Source organism: Sceloporus undulatus, chromosome 4, assembly GCF_019175285.1.
Source record: "Sceloporus undulatus isolate JIND9_A2432 ecotype Alabama chromosome 4, SceUnd_v1.1, whole genome shotgun sequence".
Lineage (NCBI taxonomy): Eukaryota > Metazoa > Chordata > Lepidosauria > Squamata > Phrynosomatidae > Sceloporus > Sceloporus undulatus.
In genome coordinates this window covers 55,505,961-55,522,472 of record NC_056525.1, presented here as the reverse complement: position 1 = coordinate 55,522,472, position 16,512 = coordinate 55,505,961, and the positions used below count along the sequence as shown (strand labels likewise).

Sequence of the window (16,512 nt, the reverse complement as noted above, 5' to 3'; positions counted from 1 at the left end):
AAATATTATACTAACACCATGGGAGAACACCACAAAATTTATGACTGGAAAACTAGTGCTATAATAACTAAGTGCATTGTGGTATTTGTGAAATGGAGAAAAAGCGTGGCAAAGTGTCATGTATAGTTTTAAGAAACACGTTAAAATTGTGACATATTTTATGGAAAGTGATGGGTCATGGTTAGGTGTGGTGCATTTTGTGGTGGGTGGGTGGCAGGGTGGGTGCTTAATTTTGAACATAACCTGAAACCAAAGCTTGCCAAAATTCATGCTCCATCTGGGAGACTTTGTTGAAGTCCATATAGCTAGTGGATGCTTGCTTGGCTAAAGATTAAAAGGTTATGTAGAAAAATGTTTAGTAGAAAAATGGTAAGCTAGATGAATATGTCTTACAACTTTCCTGAGAAACTGGTGGAGAGAGCAGCCACTAAAGTTCTTTGCAATTCTTTCTTTCTTTCTTTAAACAAAACCAAATGTATAGAACATAAAATCCAATGGGAGCATGCAAAACACTTAACTGCAAGAACATATTTTGCAATCACTGCTGGCCATCTTACAGGCCAGAATTTTAGTTCTGAAAACACTGCTTTACATGTTATGTCAATTGGCTAGAGACCATTTGAAACAGCCCAGTGTTTCCCATGCAATATATATTGTTGTATTACTTTTTTTTTTTTTTTGGTCATTCTGACTCACTGTGTTGACAGTTTTCATGCCACCATTATAGATATTCTTTGGGATACTGGAATGGCATCATACTGTTGTGACATGTTTTGTATGCTGGATGTAGCATAGGGACTAGTCCTTAAAAGAGAATGTCCATTGAATTTAAAGCAAATTCATTATACAAGAAATTTCTGCAGAGTTTTCATTTGGTGGGGGGAACTAAGGGGTGAAACAGATGGCTTCTGGACACTTGGGAAGTATGTCAATTAAATGATGCACATCTCCAAAGCAACCGGAAACTGCACTGAAGCTGCACTTTGATCCTTAAGACTGGAGCAAAAAGGAGCTAGGATAATTTGAGTCCTGGCAGTGCCAGTTGGTCCCTGTGTCCACTGCTTGCCTTGGCAGCAGCCCGTGTGACCAGTGGGGTTCCAACCCACTTCCGCTGGAGCAAACTTGGGCTGATCCTTTGTGCCCATCTGCTCCAGCTCTAATTCAGCTTCTCAATTTTTGGCTGTAGAGCTTCGGAAGCTTGCATCATGTTTTTTGTTCATTTGGTTGTCTGAATAACGGTATTTTTTACTGTTTTGTGGATTTTGAATGTCATTGTACTTTGCTGTATGGCCAGCACGGCTATCCCTGAATATGTTTTCTAGGAAATCATACTGGATCAGAGCAAAAGAGAATGTCCATAGAATGTTCAAGTCCCATTAAATACAGTGGCACAGTAAAATTGTTTCCCTTATGTAAAATGTAAAACAGCACAATAAGGTTTGCTTATATATATATTTTTGGAATATTTTCAAGCAGTGGATGCTTGCGTCTGTGGATAAAGAATCCATAGAGTTGGAGGGATGACTGTATTACTTGGCCAATTTGGTGGCAACAAAAGAGGACAAGATTCTTGCATCTGGAGTATTTGTGTGGAATAGAAAATTTCACCAGCATACTGCTGCTGTTGAAATTTTGTCTTCCCCATTCCTATCAAAGGTACAGGAACTTGTTCTCCCCTTCCCCCCCCCCCCCCTTACCGCCAGGGTAATAGCCTGTGGAATCTTGCCTGCTGTTTGATGAGGTAGTATATCTCTCTGGCATAAATACCCTCCCCCAAACTTCAAATACCTGGATTTTACAGGATGGAACCAGGGCAGTTAAAGTGGAATATGGCAGTACAGTCAGCCCTCTATGAACACAGATTCTTTCACCATAGATTCAACCATCCACAACTTGCAAATATTACACACACACACACACACACACACACACATTCTAAAATGCAAACCTTGATTTTGCCCTTTTATATAAGGGACACCATTTTACTATGCTATTGTATTTAACTGGACTTGAACATCCACATTATTTTATAATGCCCTACATTGTGAGGTGCCTTGCATCCCTTTGCAGTTATGACATCTGGTCACCCAGAATGGGGAGGTCCTGGAACCAAATCCCAGCAGAAACTGCAAACTGCAAATATATAATATTTGGATCATGTATCATTCTCCAAACTGAACATTAATTTTCTCTCATTCACTCACTCAATAGATTTTTAAAGTAAAAAACAAAAAAACAAAAAACTCTCGCACAACTTATTGCTGTGAAAAAATTCTTCTTTGTAAACTCTCTGTCTGGCTTTATTAGTCCCTAAAGCTAGATGGCAGTGTTTGACCTTCTTCATTCTTGGCATGTTACAAAAATTAATTGGGGATTAAACGTTTTTGAGGGATCTTCTATTACTGGTTTATTACCAGTGCAATTTTGCAAATAAATATTCCTCACTGGTTTAGGAAATGCATGCAGTAGTAAATCCCACCTATTAAAAGCCAGGCCCACTCAGGCACTAGATAGTAATATTTTTTTTTATCCAGTAAACTTTATTTATATATAACAACAGTACAAAGTGAGTCCTTGGATTGCAAAATAGGAGTGTTTCATATTTACAATAGGTACACAATAATATATTAGAATAATAACCAAAAAAAACCCCTTTCCCCCCATGGAACATTTTTAAATACTTTAACTTTCTTACATTCCCCCCTCCCCACAACATTTGTAAAAACAACAAAATCCAGACAACCATCTTAAAAAAAATATAATACAGAACTCCAGTGTGTCAAGTATAAAGGAGAAGGAAGATGAGAAAAACGTTCAGGGTAATCAGGAGAGTTTAAATGGAGACCTTGCTAGCCTCCTGAAGCAATTCAGTTCCTGGATAGGGACAAATTAAGGGGAGGGGGAGCCCTTTCTCATGCCCTTCAAATCTTCTTCAACTAGATCATTATTTAAAAATCCCACAAGATTTGGGTCCTATTATTATTATTATCATTATTATTATTGATATTAGTGAGCCTGCAGAAGCAAACACTGAATAAGAATTTGTCATATTACTGCACTAGGAAGAAATCCACTGGACACTACTTCTTCAAGGTTTCCATCCATTTCCACAAGACATGATGGCAACTGCTTAGTGGATTCCACCCTAGTAGTCTCAGAACACATTAGGTGGTGTGAATAAGTCTCAGTACATGACCAGGCTCAATGAACACTTATGGACAAGACCAGTGTCATGAGTACAATAAATCTGGAAAGTATTTTGACAAGTTCAAAACAAAAGAACCCATTCAGAAAGTGTGCAAAGTTTATTTCCTGTAAACATTGTGAAATCATCTATTGGTGTTACCAGGACATTACATAAGCAGAATGTTGACACCAATTTTGAAATGTCAACTACTTCCACTTTTTAGAAATGGTAAATCAAATCTGGAAATAAAAATTGGCAGACACCAAAGTCCCCTCCCACTTTAATTTATGAACGGGTTCTAGAGTCTATCTTTGCATCTCCTTCCCCTCTCCCATTTTTTAGCTCAATCCACAAAAAAATCCTTCGCTCTTGGGTCAAGAGTTTTTAAAAAATTGTATGAAAAGCTGTTTTTAAAATGTTGCTGACCTCTCTGGAGCACCATTTATTTTGCACACAAGACAAACAAACAAACTGATATGGAACGTTTTGTGAGTCTACACCTCTGCTTGCTCATTGGGGTACCTATTTTCCCCCATGATTTTTCTGTGAAGGGACAGGTGGCTGGGAATACAGAGAGAAAAAGGCAATATAGACACAACATAAGGGAGATTCTGGTCAAAACCAACAGACAAACACAAGACACCTAAGCACTAACAACATTCAAAGCAAACGGTACCTCATTTCAGTTAAGTGACTTGTTTTAATTCATAGAATATGTTGAGAAATAATGCCAATCTCAAATGACCATACAAGGTGAACTGCCACTTGTTTAACAGTGCCCCATCCCCCCCTGATGCTCCATTTGTTGTTGAACAGGTCTGTAAATTCACTCCCTGCCTTACACTTGGTGTAGGGCACACACGTATTGTACAAAAAAAGGCTTCACATTTGACAGCGAAGCCTTTTTGTGCTGTTTCCTTGTAAAAGCTTCTTCTACAGGGCCACCATATATGAATAATTGTTTCTGGAGACAAATAAAATTATCCCATGGGCTTCTGGTGTTGTGTTGTAGCCTAATTTCCCTGCAACTAATCTTCCACTGTCATGATTGTTAGGATGGCTTTGTGGTAGGTGGAAGCATTGTAGAGGGTGAGTTTCTCTTTGTGCTTCTGGTATAACTGGGGTTGTCAGACCTAAAAATGGGGATACCTTCTGTACCTCTAACCATTGCACAGAAGCAGGAATTTCAGATGATGTTGCTTGTAAACTTTTTGCACAACAAGCAACACCCACTGATATTCCCTCTTCTACACAACCAAGATTCTGGAGCCCTCTCCACTTTTCAGTCTCGCAACCATAAATGTAACATATGAAGGGGACTTTGTGTTCATTCCTCTGGGGATGTACTTATGTTCCAGACATATAAAGAACCATTTTTTCTTATTGCGGGGCAGTTTGAAAAGGTTCCCATTGTCATGTTATATAGGGAGTGCAAAAAGAGTGATGATGGTTCACTTGTGTTTCCTCTTTCCATGCTCCTTTGTACTGCCAGATAAAATATTTGGAGTGGGAGAGAAGACTGAACCTACAGAAAGTATAAAAAACAATGTTGCAAAACGCCACAAAATCCTTCAATGATACATTTACTAGAAATTAAAAAGAAATATTTCCCCTTCTTAGGAAATCTTTCAAAAGAAAATACATTCAAAAGAATTTTTAAAAAAACAAAAAAAAACCCCTCATTATAGTTCTGAAACTGCAATTTCTAAGGCTAGTTTGTGTTTTGAACAAAAGTAAAATCCTTTGATTCACACTATTATCTAAATAAGGCATTTGCATTACACTGGCATGGAATGGCTTCAACAGTTGTCTTACATTGGCTGGCTCTACACTGCCAAAAAAGTACATGCTCGGCATGTACTAGGGTTAGAAAGGGGCATCCTTCCCAGCCGCCCCTAACCCTAGTACGTGCCGAGCATGTACAAAATAGTGGCACCCATTCTACATGGGTGCCGCCATTTTGACGTAGTGGACGCTTAGTGTCCGCACGTCTCAGTCCCATTATGATGCCACAAGTGCACCAATGGCACTTTGCGGCGTCATAATGGCGCTGCAAAAAGCCACTTTTTGCGGCTTCTTTTTGCTGCGCGGAGGAGTCATGCGGTTTGGCCTCTGAGGCTCCTCTGCGCAGCAAATGAGGGCGCTGGCAGACTGCCCTTTTCGGTGGTCTGTAAAGCACCATAGATACGCTGGAAAGAGTGTGTAGTTTTGCTGAGAGATCTAGAAAATTCCAGCAGATATAATGAAAGAGGAAAGGTCTGTTGGGTCTTTAGTCATTTAACCTCCAATGCAGAGTTCACTGGTGAGTCTGGGGCAAATGGGAAAAAAGCCAGTGGGATACAGGATGGAGAGGTAAAGAAATTGCCTCTGGAGGCACATTCTCTATACTTAGAAACTCAGACTGCTCACCTAGTTCTAACTAGCAAGTAAAAAAAATACATATTCAGGTTAACCTCTCTGTGTTATTACTGCTGTGTGGTTTATAATATAAATGGAATACTGAAATCTGATAAACTCTAGCTGGACTGGAGTTTAAATGGTTCTTTCATCTTGGTTCTTTATCTTTCTCCCACTGTTTCTGTCATTGTCGCCCTTTTCTCCAAGCGTCTGTCTACACTCAACTTCTCTTCTCTCCCCCAAAGCTTATTCAAGGTGGGTAGTTTTTTGTTGTTGTTGTTTTTGGTTTCATCTTGAATCCCCCTGACAGGTGAATGTAGATAACACTGAAGCCTAAAAGGAGAACTGTTGAGGAAATCATGGCACCTAAGTGCTGGTAATAGGAAATGGGAAATGCTCTCATTCCAACATCACATTGAAAAGAGAGCCCATTCCCTCTCCAGCTGCTATAGCATATGAAATAGCTTAACAAACATTGTCTTTCTGTTACGTTTTCACATGGTGAGCCTGAATTTAAATGTAGACTGTTCCTGCTTGAGAAGAAACTAGCTCTTCAGTATTGAGTTTTTGCTCTCTGTACAATAAAACAGTATTGAAGACAATAAAACAGATCTTGTTATTTTCTAATGCTTACTTTAAAAAAATCCAAAGTGCTGCTGCAGGCAGTCATTCTGGTAGGTTTCCTATGGCTCCAGTTTTTCCTTACTGCATCAATTACATATTGGGAGCATCCAGTCATAGGAGTTATTTGGCATAGTCCATTCAGACACTATGCAGATGACCAACATGGGCCAGCTATGCAGGAATGAAGCTGAATATAGGTGACACTAAAGTAGTTCTTGTGTGTGAAGGAGGTCTTCTGAAGAAGAGAGAGGCTTTGACTACCAGGCACATTTCTAGTGAAAATGGAATGCACTGAGATTTTAGAAAGCAAACCTTTGTTTGGTTAGTATAATTTTGGGAAATTCCTTCACAAGATACAATTTAAAACAATTAAACTGTATTGAACTCAGGTGAGCTAGTCAGATATTAGTGAATTTTAACTGAGTAGCTCTTGCTGAAAGACATTGCATCCCTTTTACCATTCTGGTAGAGACCAGAGAATAGTTGTCCACATGGGCAGTTTTCTAGCTCGGTAATTTAAATAAATAATTTAATTTATAGCAGCATAAAATGGGAGGATACTTTGATAAAAATACCTACTTTGTGGTGTGAAAATGTAACACAGGTCCAAAACACACTGCAGAAATAATCCAGTTTGAGACCACTTTAACTGTCCTGTCTCAGTGCTAGGGATTCCTGGGAACTGTAGTTTTGTGAGACATTTGGCCGCCTCTGTCAGAGAGCTCTGCTGCCACAATTAACTACAGTACCCAGGATTTCCCAGCACTGAGCCAGGGCAGATAATCCAGTATCAAACTGGATTATTTATGCAGTGCATTTTGGTGAACATAGATGCTACACATAACACTGGATTTCCTGGCAGGGCATCCTATAATGACAGGGACATGTTGGGAGTTTGCTAATCCACATCTATGATTTCCTGGGTAAGACTAAGACCTTCACCATTCTGTGTGATGCAGAAAGATTGTAAGTGTCCCAAAGGTATTTTCAACCAGAAAAAATAAAGCATTTTAATTTATGACAGTTTTTTTAAAATTATTTTTGTTGTTAGTTTAGCTAGGTCACTTAAATTTGATCAGTGGGGGTTTAGCTATTTATCCCTTCCACTACTTTCTGAGTGTTCATGGAACTTGTTTGAAGAGAAGTTACATAGACAGTGAGGCCACTTTCTCTGGTGACTGAAGTGGCTGCAGAATTTTAGTTCTAAGAGGAGAAAAAGTACAGCAGAAGCAGGCAAGCATGCTAACAAGATAGAATTTTTGAAATAAAGGCCTTCAAAGGAAAGAAGCATTTGATTAGCACATCACTACCCCTTGCAGTGGGCTCTTTGATGGCTCTGGATAGCACTCATCAGTGGAAGATTAAATGGAATTATTCAAACAGTGGTGCCAGGCACAGAAATTCCAGAAATGACGTCTCTCGCTTTGATGTGAAAGCACCTGAAACAGAGCAGGCTGGGACTCAGACATCAGGGGAAAGAGGTACTGACATGGAGGGAGAATGTCACTTAAGGCAATCACCACAATGACTTCTAAATGTTCAAATCCTTCTGGTATCCAGAGAAACTAGGCTCATAACACTTAAGGGTGTCATCGATCTATCAGGTTATTCAGCCACAACTGGGTTGTTTGGTTTAAAATCAACAACAACAACAACAACAACAACAACAAAAACAAAACAAAACCCACAACTCCCCCATGGATCAGTAATTGTAACATAACTTCAATACCTGGTTTATCTTATTGTAAGATCTATTAACAAGAGTGCAGAAAATACTACATATTCTTCTCTGTCATTGATAAGAAGAGTGAATCAGTTGCCTCCTGGAACGCTATAGGGGTTCAATAAGAACATAGAGAACTGTCATCTGAATGCAAGGGGATCTTGTAGCACCTTTGAGGCTGAGAGAAAGAAATTTGTAGCATGGGTCTTTGTAGATTGGGTCTATTTTGTAAAATTGTCTTCGTTTGGAAGGCTGAAGCTACTGCCATAAAGTCCATCTCACACAGCATTAAAAATTGAAAAGAAAGAGAAAATGAGTGCTAAAGGAGACCTAACACAGTCCAATTGTGAAGTGCCTGTGAAGTGGAAATTCCTTTAACAAAAATTGGTTGTTAAACTTACCACCCACATCAATTAGGTTTAGGAACAGAGGAGACAAAACTGCCTTTGCAATCAAACTCACTACATAGCTGAAGGGTATAGAGGTAATTCTCCTGAAACTGGGCTGCCCTTCTTAGATGCTTCCTGCATTTGGTTTTTGGTCCCTGCCTCTGCCAAGTCAATGTAAATCAGAACCTTCTGGCTGCAAAGCTTTGGCTGCTGTGAATGTCAAAGGCTTTGGCTTATTGTGCAAGGTCAGTCATTAGTATTTCTTTCAGGCTATTAATAGGGCCCAGGGAAACTTATGAAAGTGAATTATCAGGGGGAAAGTGGGTTTGGCACAGCTTTAAATGAATTATAATTAAAGCAGCAACTTGCTCCTTTCCTTTATCCTTTTGCTTGCAGCATTAAGGATAATGATTCAAAAAGTAAAAGATGCTCACAGAGTAGGTAATTTAATGTACAACCTACTCACCCTTGGCCTTTTGTGGAAACAGTCCCCTCTTTTGTTTGAGGGAAATAGAAATGGTATGTACTGGAAGTGAAGAATGTGGGATTATGGTTGGTACCATAATGGCTGCACAAACCATTAGTGCCAGGAAATCCTCTCTGCTAGATAAGTAACTTCACCACTAGTTCTTTCTCTGAGGTTGTAAACTACTCTGTTTTTCAACAATATCTGAAGAGGGAAGCTTATAAAATGTAGAACTTTGCCCACATTGGCTTTCAAGTGGTTCAGAATTCTAATTGTGTCTGGTTTCAGATGTCAAACATCCACACTCAGTGCAGTGGCACTATGATAGGATCCCAGATGTAGAGTTTGGAATGTGGAATCTGCAACACAGAATTACTTCCTGTTAATCACATGGAGTCCTCTTCATGCATATAATGTGTGAAAGAGACAGTGGAAAATGGCCTCTTCTAGGCTACCTTTTAAATGTGAACCCTTTAGGTTGATGTCTCTGAATATCTGAGGGATACATAGGTGCTGGAGATGCAAGGCAGGAGCAAATGCTATCGTTTTCCTCATTCTTGAGACTTCCCTCTCCTTCCGTCCAGTTATAGAATACTAAATAATGGTAACCCCTAAACAATATCTATCCTCAAATATCTTTAGTTTTTCTGATAATTTATACTCAAGAGATGATAGAATTCACTAATTTCATTCAGAACATACAGATAATTGAAAATGTTATACACTCCAGGTAAACTGTGCCACAGTCTGAATCATCATTCAACTAATGGTCTAACCATCCTCTTCCTAAGCCTCATTTAAAAAAAAAAAAGACCAGTCTGCTTCTGTTAAATCTGACTTAGATTCCAGTCATGGGATCTAAAATCATCTGGTCGATAGCCTGTCTTCCATTAAGCCTAATCACCTTGCCCCCTCATCGCCCCTCTTAACCGAAGTCTGCACAAATATCAATATTTATTACCGAGAGAAATATTTACAGAATCCCACCTGCTACTTGGCACTCTTGAAAGGGACAAGGAAGCTTTGGTCTTTTTCTTTTGTAAAAGAAGAACAACTCACAGACAACAGCCTTCCACTGATCACTAGAAAATGGGTTGCTAGGGTCAGCTAAGAAACCTAACCCAAGACAAGACACATGGACAAAGACAAAGACAACAACCATTAACAGGCATGTAGAGCATGCCATTTTCCTTTTGTCCAGAGAGAAAGTCCCCCTCAGCTGACTCTCCCAAAGGACATAGAAGTTTTATGCTTGACCTTTGTAGGACCTTGCATATGGTGTGAGAAAAATGCAAATGCCATTTGCGCTGATCACATAAGCATCACTGACTCTAAAGAAGGAAAGTAATAAATATCTTGCCTTGCTAGGTCTACACTGTTCAAGTATTGCCTTGCTGTAAACACTTTTTTTAAGCTGCAAGAAATCACATAGTGACTAGGAAAGAAATGACAAGAACCCAAAAGCTAACCTGCCCATATACCAAGGAACTAAGAAAGCCAATCAGCTTTTACACAAATTGCGCACAATACACTAGTTTCAATTTAACCCACCATACAACCTCCTTAGCTTCAAAAGGACAGGACTTTTCTTAGGAACATGGTTGTCAAAAACAGGGAAGAATCTTTGAAATGGGGGTGGGGAGAGTTTTGTGTCAAAGTAGAAGAGGAATGAAGGACTTCCATATAACCATAGTAACCCTTCAATTGTAAATAAAGAGTATTAAAAAAATATCTGCACTCTATGAATACATTGCTGAATTTGGATTTCAAGACAGATGGGTTGAATGACAGGATGACTTTTCCACTCCCATACATTTCTGTTAAGTGCCTTTTGCAGACTGCTGGGCTTTCCCCCCAACTTCACTGTATAAAAGGTTTGGTGCAAATCCGTGCTTGTGGGGTTTTCTGTATGTTCCCAGGAAAAGGAATAATGGAATTTTTCAAACAGTCCCAAAGACATGAGAGTCCACTTACAAACCATCCATCTGAGCCACAAACAATGGGGACCTCATGAGATGGGAGGGGCAGTGTGTGCAGTGGAATCTTTTCAATGGGATATTTGATGTGGCCACTGTGGTGTTTGTTACATTTCATTTTTTCTTCTTTTCTTTTTCTTTTTTTAAAAAAGAAAAATTTAAATAGTATTTTGTTATCTCCTAATATACATCAAACAACTTTCATGCAAAGCAGCAGTCATGGAGGAAATCTAGGTTTCCCAGGATCTTTCTAGGTTGCAACTTCAGGAGTAGAACTTCTTGGCAAATCCAGCTGGTTTTTGAGATGCACTGCTATTGGTTTTCTCCCATACTTTCAACTCGAATCTGATGAGAGAGTTTTGAGCTAAATAGTTGGACCAACGTTCACTTCTTTTTGGAGGTTGTCACAGTACTTTGGGTATGTTCCCTGTCACCTCCTTTCTGGTTTTACTCTTAATTCCAAGAAGTCTTTGCAATAACCACTTCCTATTGTTCTAGGAGTTCCTGCTCCTTTCTTCAACTCTCCATGGACATGGCACCAATAAGCTGTTCTACTTTGTATGCCAAGCGCTGCCGGCGCGCCTGCTCGTCCTGCTCCAGAGCTCCAATGATCTGGAACCAAAAGCAATACCAACATCTTAGAAAGAGCAGACAATAAAATGAGTTAACAAAGTGACGAGGAATGGTGATTTCTGTGTCTCCACTAGGGATAAAAGGATATTCACTTTTTTGTCCTTGAAAAGAAAAGATCAAGACATAATATCAAAAATGGTCACGTATTGCAAGATTTAAAAACTCTGTATGACAGTGAATGAAACAATGCATTGATCATCATCACAGCAGCAGCAACAGCACCAATCCCCAAAAATGTATTTTAGCCCCAAATCATTGGCCAGCATCCTAAGTGTATGCATGTGTCCTTTTTTGAATGGGGTGCAAGAGTATATTCCCTAATCTTTTGTGCCCCCTATAGTTGCCAAGTCCTGTATGACTGTTGATCTGGAGGAAGTGGAAAGGAAGGAGGAAACTAAACAGTTGGAACTCCCCATCTGTTCTCCTGCAGTTTGCATGTAAGAGAGGCAGTGAAAGGACAGCATAGTTGTTCCTCTGCCTTGCCTCTGTTACAAACTACAGGAAAATTGAGAGGAAGGCCCAGTCATCTCCCTCCTCCTTTCTCCACAGCTTTTTAATGGCAGCAGCAGTGCCATTTTGGGGTTAGTTACTGAAGAAGGGGAGGGAAGGCATGGAACTATGTGCACTAAAATTAAGCTCCACATGTGCTATGTAGGATCTCAGCCATTGTATTCTGCACCAAAAATTGTGAGGTCCCCCCCCCAAAAGAAATATTTTGTGAAATTTTCACAAAACAGATTCTGGAATATGAAAAATACTTTTAAAATATCCTAAAGCTCTTGTAATCTTTCCCAGTGGGATGAAAACTTTAGAATTTTTCTTCTTCACATTTGTGAACAAAATAGGTGAACATTTAAATTCTCAGTTTCAAATATAGTGTTAATGATAAAATATAAAACCTATTCCACTGCTCTGATAGTTAGGCCTTGTTTTGTTAATACAGTGGACCTTCAATTTATGTGGGGATCCATTCTGGCCCCCCTCATGTAAAAGAAATACTGTGGGACATCAAATCCCATTGTTTTCAATGGCGGTGTGCTCCTGCGTGCCATGCTGTGCACATGCCATGGGTGTGCACAGCATTCATTTAATGGAGATCACCATCTGTGTGATATCACATTCGCATATGGTGAGCCCACATATCGTGGGTGCACTGTATAGTTCTGGTAAACTTGTAAAATCTTTTCTAGATTGAATGCTTACACAGAGATTGTTAGCTTAATCCCAGTCCTTAAGTGCGTGTTCTTAGGAAAAATCTTAAAGGATAAAAGGAAGGCAAAGCAGAAGTGCCATTGCATTCATGAGTCCATAACTATTTCTGTGTTATTGTGTTGGTGTACATTACTAGCAAAAAACACAGTCATATTCTGGATTCTGCATTTCCTGTATCATTTAGCAGGGAAGTAATGTGGATTTCATGTCTAATCGGCAAACGGCTGTTGCACAGTATCATACGCTCATACACACAATTAAATGACAAAAGCCTTGGCTTTAATGGTTGTAATTGCAAAATAGGCTTTTCTTGCACTGCAAATTAAAGGGCTGAACAGATGGTGTGAACTTGGTTTCAAGTGATGCATCCATCAGAAGAGCTCATGCTGCCAGCAACACTTTACAAAATAGATCGTGTTTCAGTTTTGACATGCTATTTGTTTCTGGGGAGACAGAGGATAGTGGGAAGCTTTACAGGTCAAGATGGTTTCTAAAAGCATTCAGAGAGGACTGCAGCTCTTCAAGAATTGATGAAACACACATCCTGTTTTTTCTGAAGGCCATGATCTAATTACATAATGATGAGTAGTCATCAGTAAGACACTAATTCAATTCTATTTGAAATAAATTTCAGAGAATGTTAATGGTAATGGGTTGGATACAAGATTTTCCTCCAACTAGCAGAAGGGTTCCCCACATGGTAGCTGCCTGATTTTCAGAGAAAACATGTGTTTTTTCCTTTTAAAAAAAATCACAGAGGCGTGGTGATGTCAGGTCTATCTCAAGCACATGAATTGAGGAGATAGTACCTCCGTCATACATGTAAGTAGGCTCTACCACCATAATCTCAGCTATTTTGAAGTCTCCAAAGGTTTGCTCTGTGAAAGAATAGCTTCATATGTGTGATGGACTGAGACCACAACGAAAAATAACTATCAGTTACTAGGATAAGACTTTCATGGGAGTAAAAAATATGGATTTCACGGTTCCACTGGCATATAAAGAACCAACTGCCATTGATAAAATATAAGTGTTGTCACAATATCCTTTCTACCAATGGGGGCGGGTGTGTGTGTGTGAAAATATTTGATAGCATTTGAAAAAATGGTCAAAATGTGTATATTGAGTGTTGGAAAATCCTGACAAGTAAACTCTTGAAATGATAACAGTCTTTGCAATGTGGGATGTTTACACACAGTTCTCACTTTTTTGCTTTTACCAATGTGCACTGGCATCCCTAACTAGTGCCCCGATGCACAATGGGCCTGATGCACATCAGGAATGATGCACATTGGTCCCATTGTTCATTGGTCCTGTTTTGTATCAGTCCCAATGTGCACCAGTCATTTTCTTGATTCTATTATATAGTAATGCAATAGCTGCCCCTTGCTGAATACAGACCTTAGGAAACTTGCCCATTTTAATTTTTATAGACCTTAGTTTACTTGCAAAGACATAAATAACCAACAGGATTCAAGCCAACATGCAAATTTTGCGCAGAAAAGGTTTCCAAATACAGCATTTTCAGTGTGGGAGACAGCATTTTCTCCACAAAAATATTGTCTTTTTTTCATGCAGAAAATCCTGGGGTTTTATTCTTGTGCAGAAAAAAACAACAGGTGTACAGAAATAAGTCCTGAACTGTGAAAATTGCAGTTTTCAAACTTTTTCACAGCAAGAAAAAAATGGTTAGAATTACCTGATCATTCCTTTGGCAATAAAATTACATCTCTTTTCCTACCAAGATACTGTGTTTCTCTGAAACCTTGTTATGGTGGCAATACTCAAAGAAATATGAGAAAAATGGTCCAAAGTATCCCTCACCTCCTCACTGTATTTGCTGACATAGGAATAGATTTCATTGAGAGCACTCAACATGTTGAAATCAACAGAGTGCAGACGTGACTGTTCTGCGAGGTAGGCATTCATGTCCTGGTCACTGATGGCTGGGAGTTTTGCAATGTCTGCATAATACCTGCAAAACAAATGGATAGAAATATATGGTGTGGGTTGGATCCAGTTTCAGGCACGTAGAACTTGGTTAGTTGAATGGACTTCCCTGCCCTTCTCTACTTGGCAATTCCTCCAAGAAATGTTATGCAGAAGGGTGGAGAATCCAGCTGAATGCAGTGAGCTGTGGTGCAGATGGGGAGAAGTCTTGAAAATCTATGAGATTTGTCCATGGATGGCAGATACTAGATCTGACATGTGTATAATGCTAATGTTAAATAGGAAAGAAAAATAGAAGGCAAGTATGAATCATGCTAGTCATGTTCTGTAGAGAAGGTGTGACACAAAAAGAGTTGAAGAACTAAAGAAATGTCAGGCAATTCTTGTAAGAAACATCATGATCCTTAAAACAATGTATATTTTTCCCTAGTGATATAGGTATATAGGTATCACCACATACTATCTTACAGCCATTATGTGCTTAACTGGCAACAATTATGTAACACAAAAAGGGAAAGAAAACAAGGAATTTCACTTGTAAAAATGCTTTTGGAGTTGGAGAACAGGAGGAAATCTCTAATGGTCAAATACTGAAGAATCACTAAAACAAAACCACTAATCATAATTAGATTTAGATTTTACAACTACAGCAACAAAACAGAATGACTATCTTTCTGTCTCTGCCATAGCTCCAATACTGTGAAACCTAGATCACTGAAATTTGGCATAGATTTTAGGGGGACCATAGGAGTGTGCATCTTGTAAATGGTTGGTTTTAAAAACGGGTTTCTAAATTCTGCAAACTTGGAAATGTCTGCTAGTTAGAAAATAAAACAAGACCTAACTATTGATAAAATGTGGTATAAAATGGTAGTGTTGTTATGTAATACTAGGTCAGCCTGAAATAAGTTTTCTATAATTTACAATTTAATAGTGGATGATAAAGCTGTTCTGACATGCATCACTGAGAAGTGGGTAGCACTGACCTCACAGAACTGTGCCCACCTGGGTATTTGGCACAGAACCAGCACAGGTAGGGTTGCCATAATTCTCTACTAAAAACCGGGACAAAATGTAGGACAAAATTTACACCTCCATTTTTATTAAATGTCCTACATTTTGGGCTAAATTTTATCCTACAATTGCCTTATATTTTGGGCTAAATTTTGTCCTACATTTTGTCCCAGTTTTTAGTAGAGAATTATGGCAACCCTAAACACAGGCCTGAGGATCAAGAGCTGGAAGTCACTGTGAAACAAAATATCTTGTTCCTTATCAGGAAAACTCTCCCTTCTGACTGGCTATGAGGCAACTATAAGTCACCAAGAAAAATTGTTTAGCCTTCAAGACAACTTCAGCTATTCCAATCAGGTATGCTCTTGGGTAACATGAGAGGCTATACATATATTGGAACTAGATCAAGGTTGGGCTTGAATACAGTGACAGAGAAGATGAGGGCTAATAAGCTGAAGCTAAATACAGAGTTATCCAAAACATAACCCTGGCTAAATATCATAAAGGCTCCAGATCTGATCTTGGAAGGTAAGCAGGCTTAGCCCTGATAAATACTTGGATGGGACACTCCTGTTAACGAACACCAGGTACTGTAGGTGAATTTTCAAAGGGAGAAATTAGCAGACTACCTCTGAGTATTCCTTGCCTAATAAAACCCTATTAAATTTATTGGATTACTCTAAATGGACAGGTAAACCTAAGATAGATACACATATACACACAAATCTTTACGACAGAGGCACTATAGACAAATGGTTCACTGGCTCAAAAATTAAGAGAATAAAGATGTCTAGAGAGGAGGCACTACCTTAGAAGGAACAAATTTGCAGTTTGGGGAATGCCCCTGGGTCTATTGCTGTAACTGAAGTTTCACACAGCCTCCATGGGTAGGAGCACCAGAGCAAATATAATCTGACACTATGATCTATGCATCAGGAGCC

The 16,512-nt window shown here is 39.1% G+C and overlaps 1 protein-coding gene across 1 annotated transcript in view; it reads right to left on the bottom strand.

Moving 5' to 3' along the window:
- Positions 1-6,901: 6,901 nt before the first annotated feature.
- The window catches only part of LOC121928672 (plexin-A2-like), a 37,836-nt gene continuing 28,225 nt past the window's right edge, over positions 6,902-16,512 (bottom strand). The window contains exons 6-7 of the mRNA XM_042463709.1: positions 14,432-14,582; positions 6,902-11,374 (exon numbers count right to left, since the gene is read on the bottom strand). Of these exons, the coding sequence (XP_042319643.1) occupies positions 11,279-11,374; positions 14,432-14,582 (247 nt within the window). The 3' untranslated portion in view covers positions 6,902-11,278. The remainder of the gene's footprint in view (positions 11,375-14,431; positions 14,583-16,512) is intronic.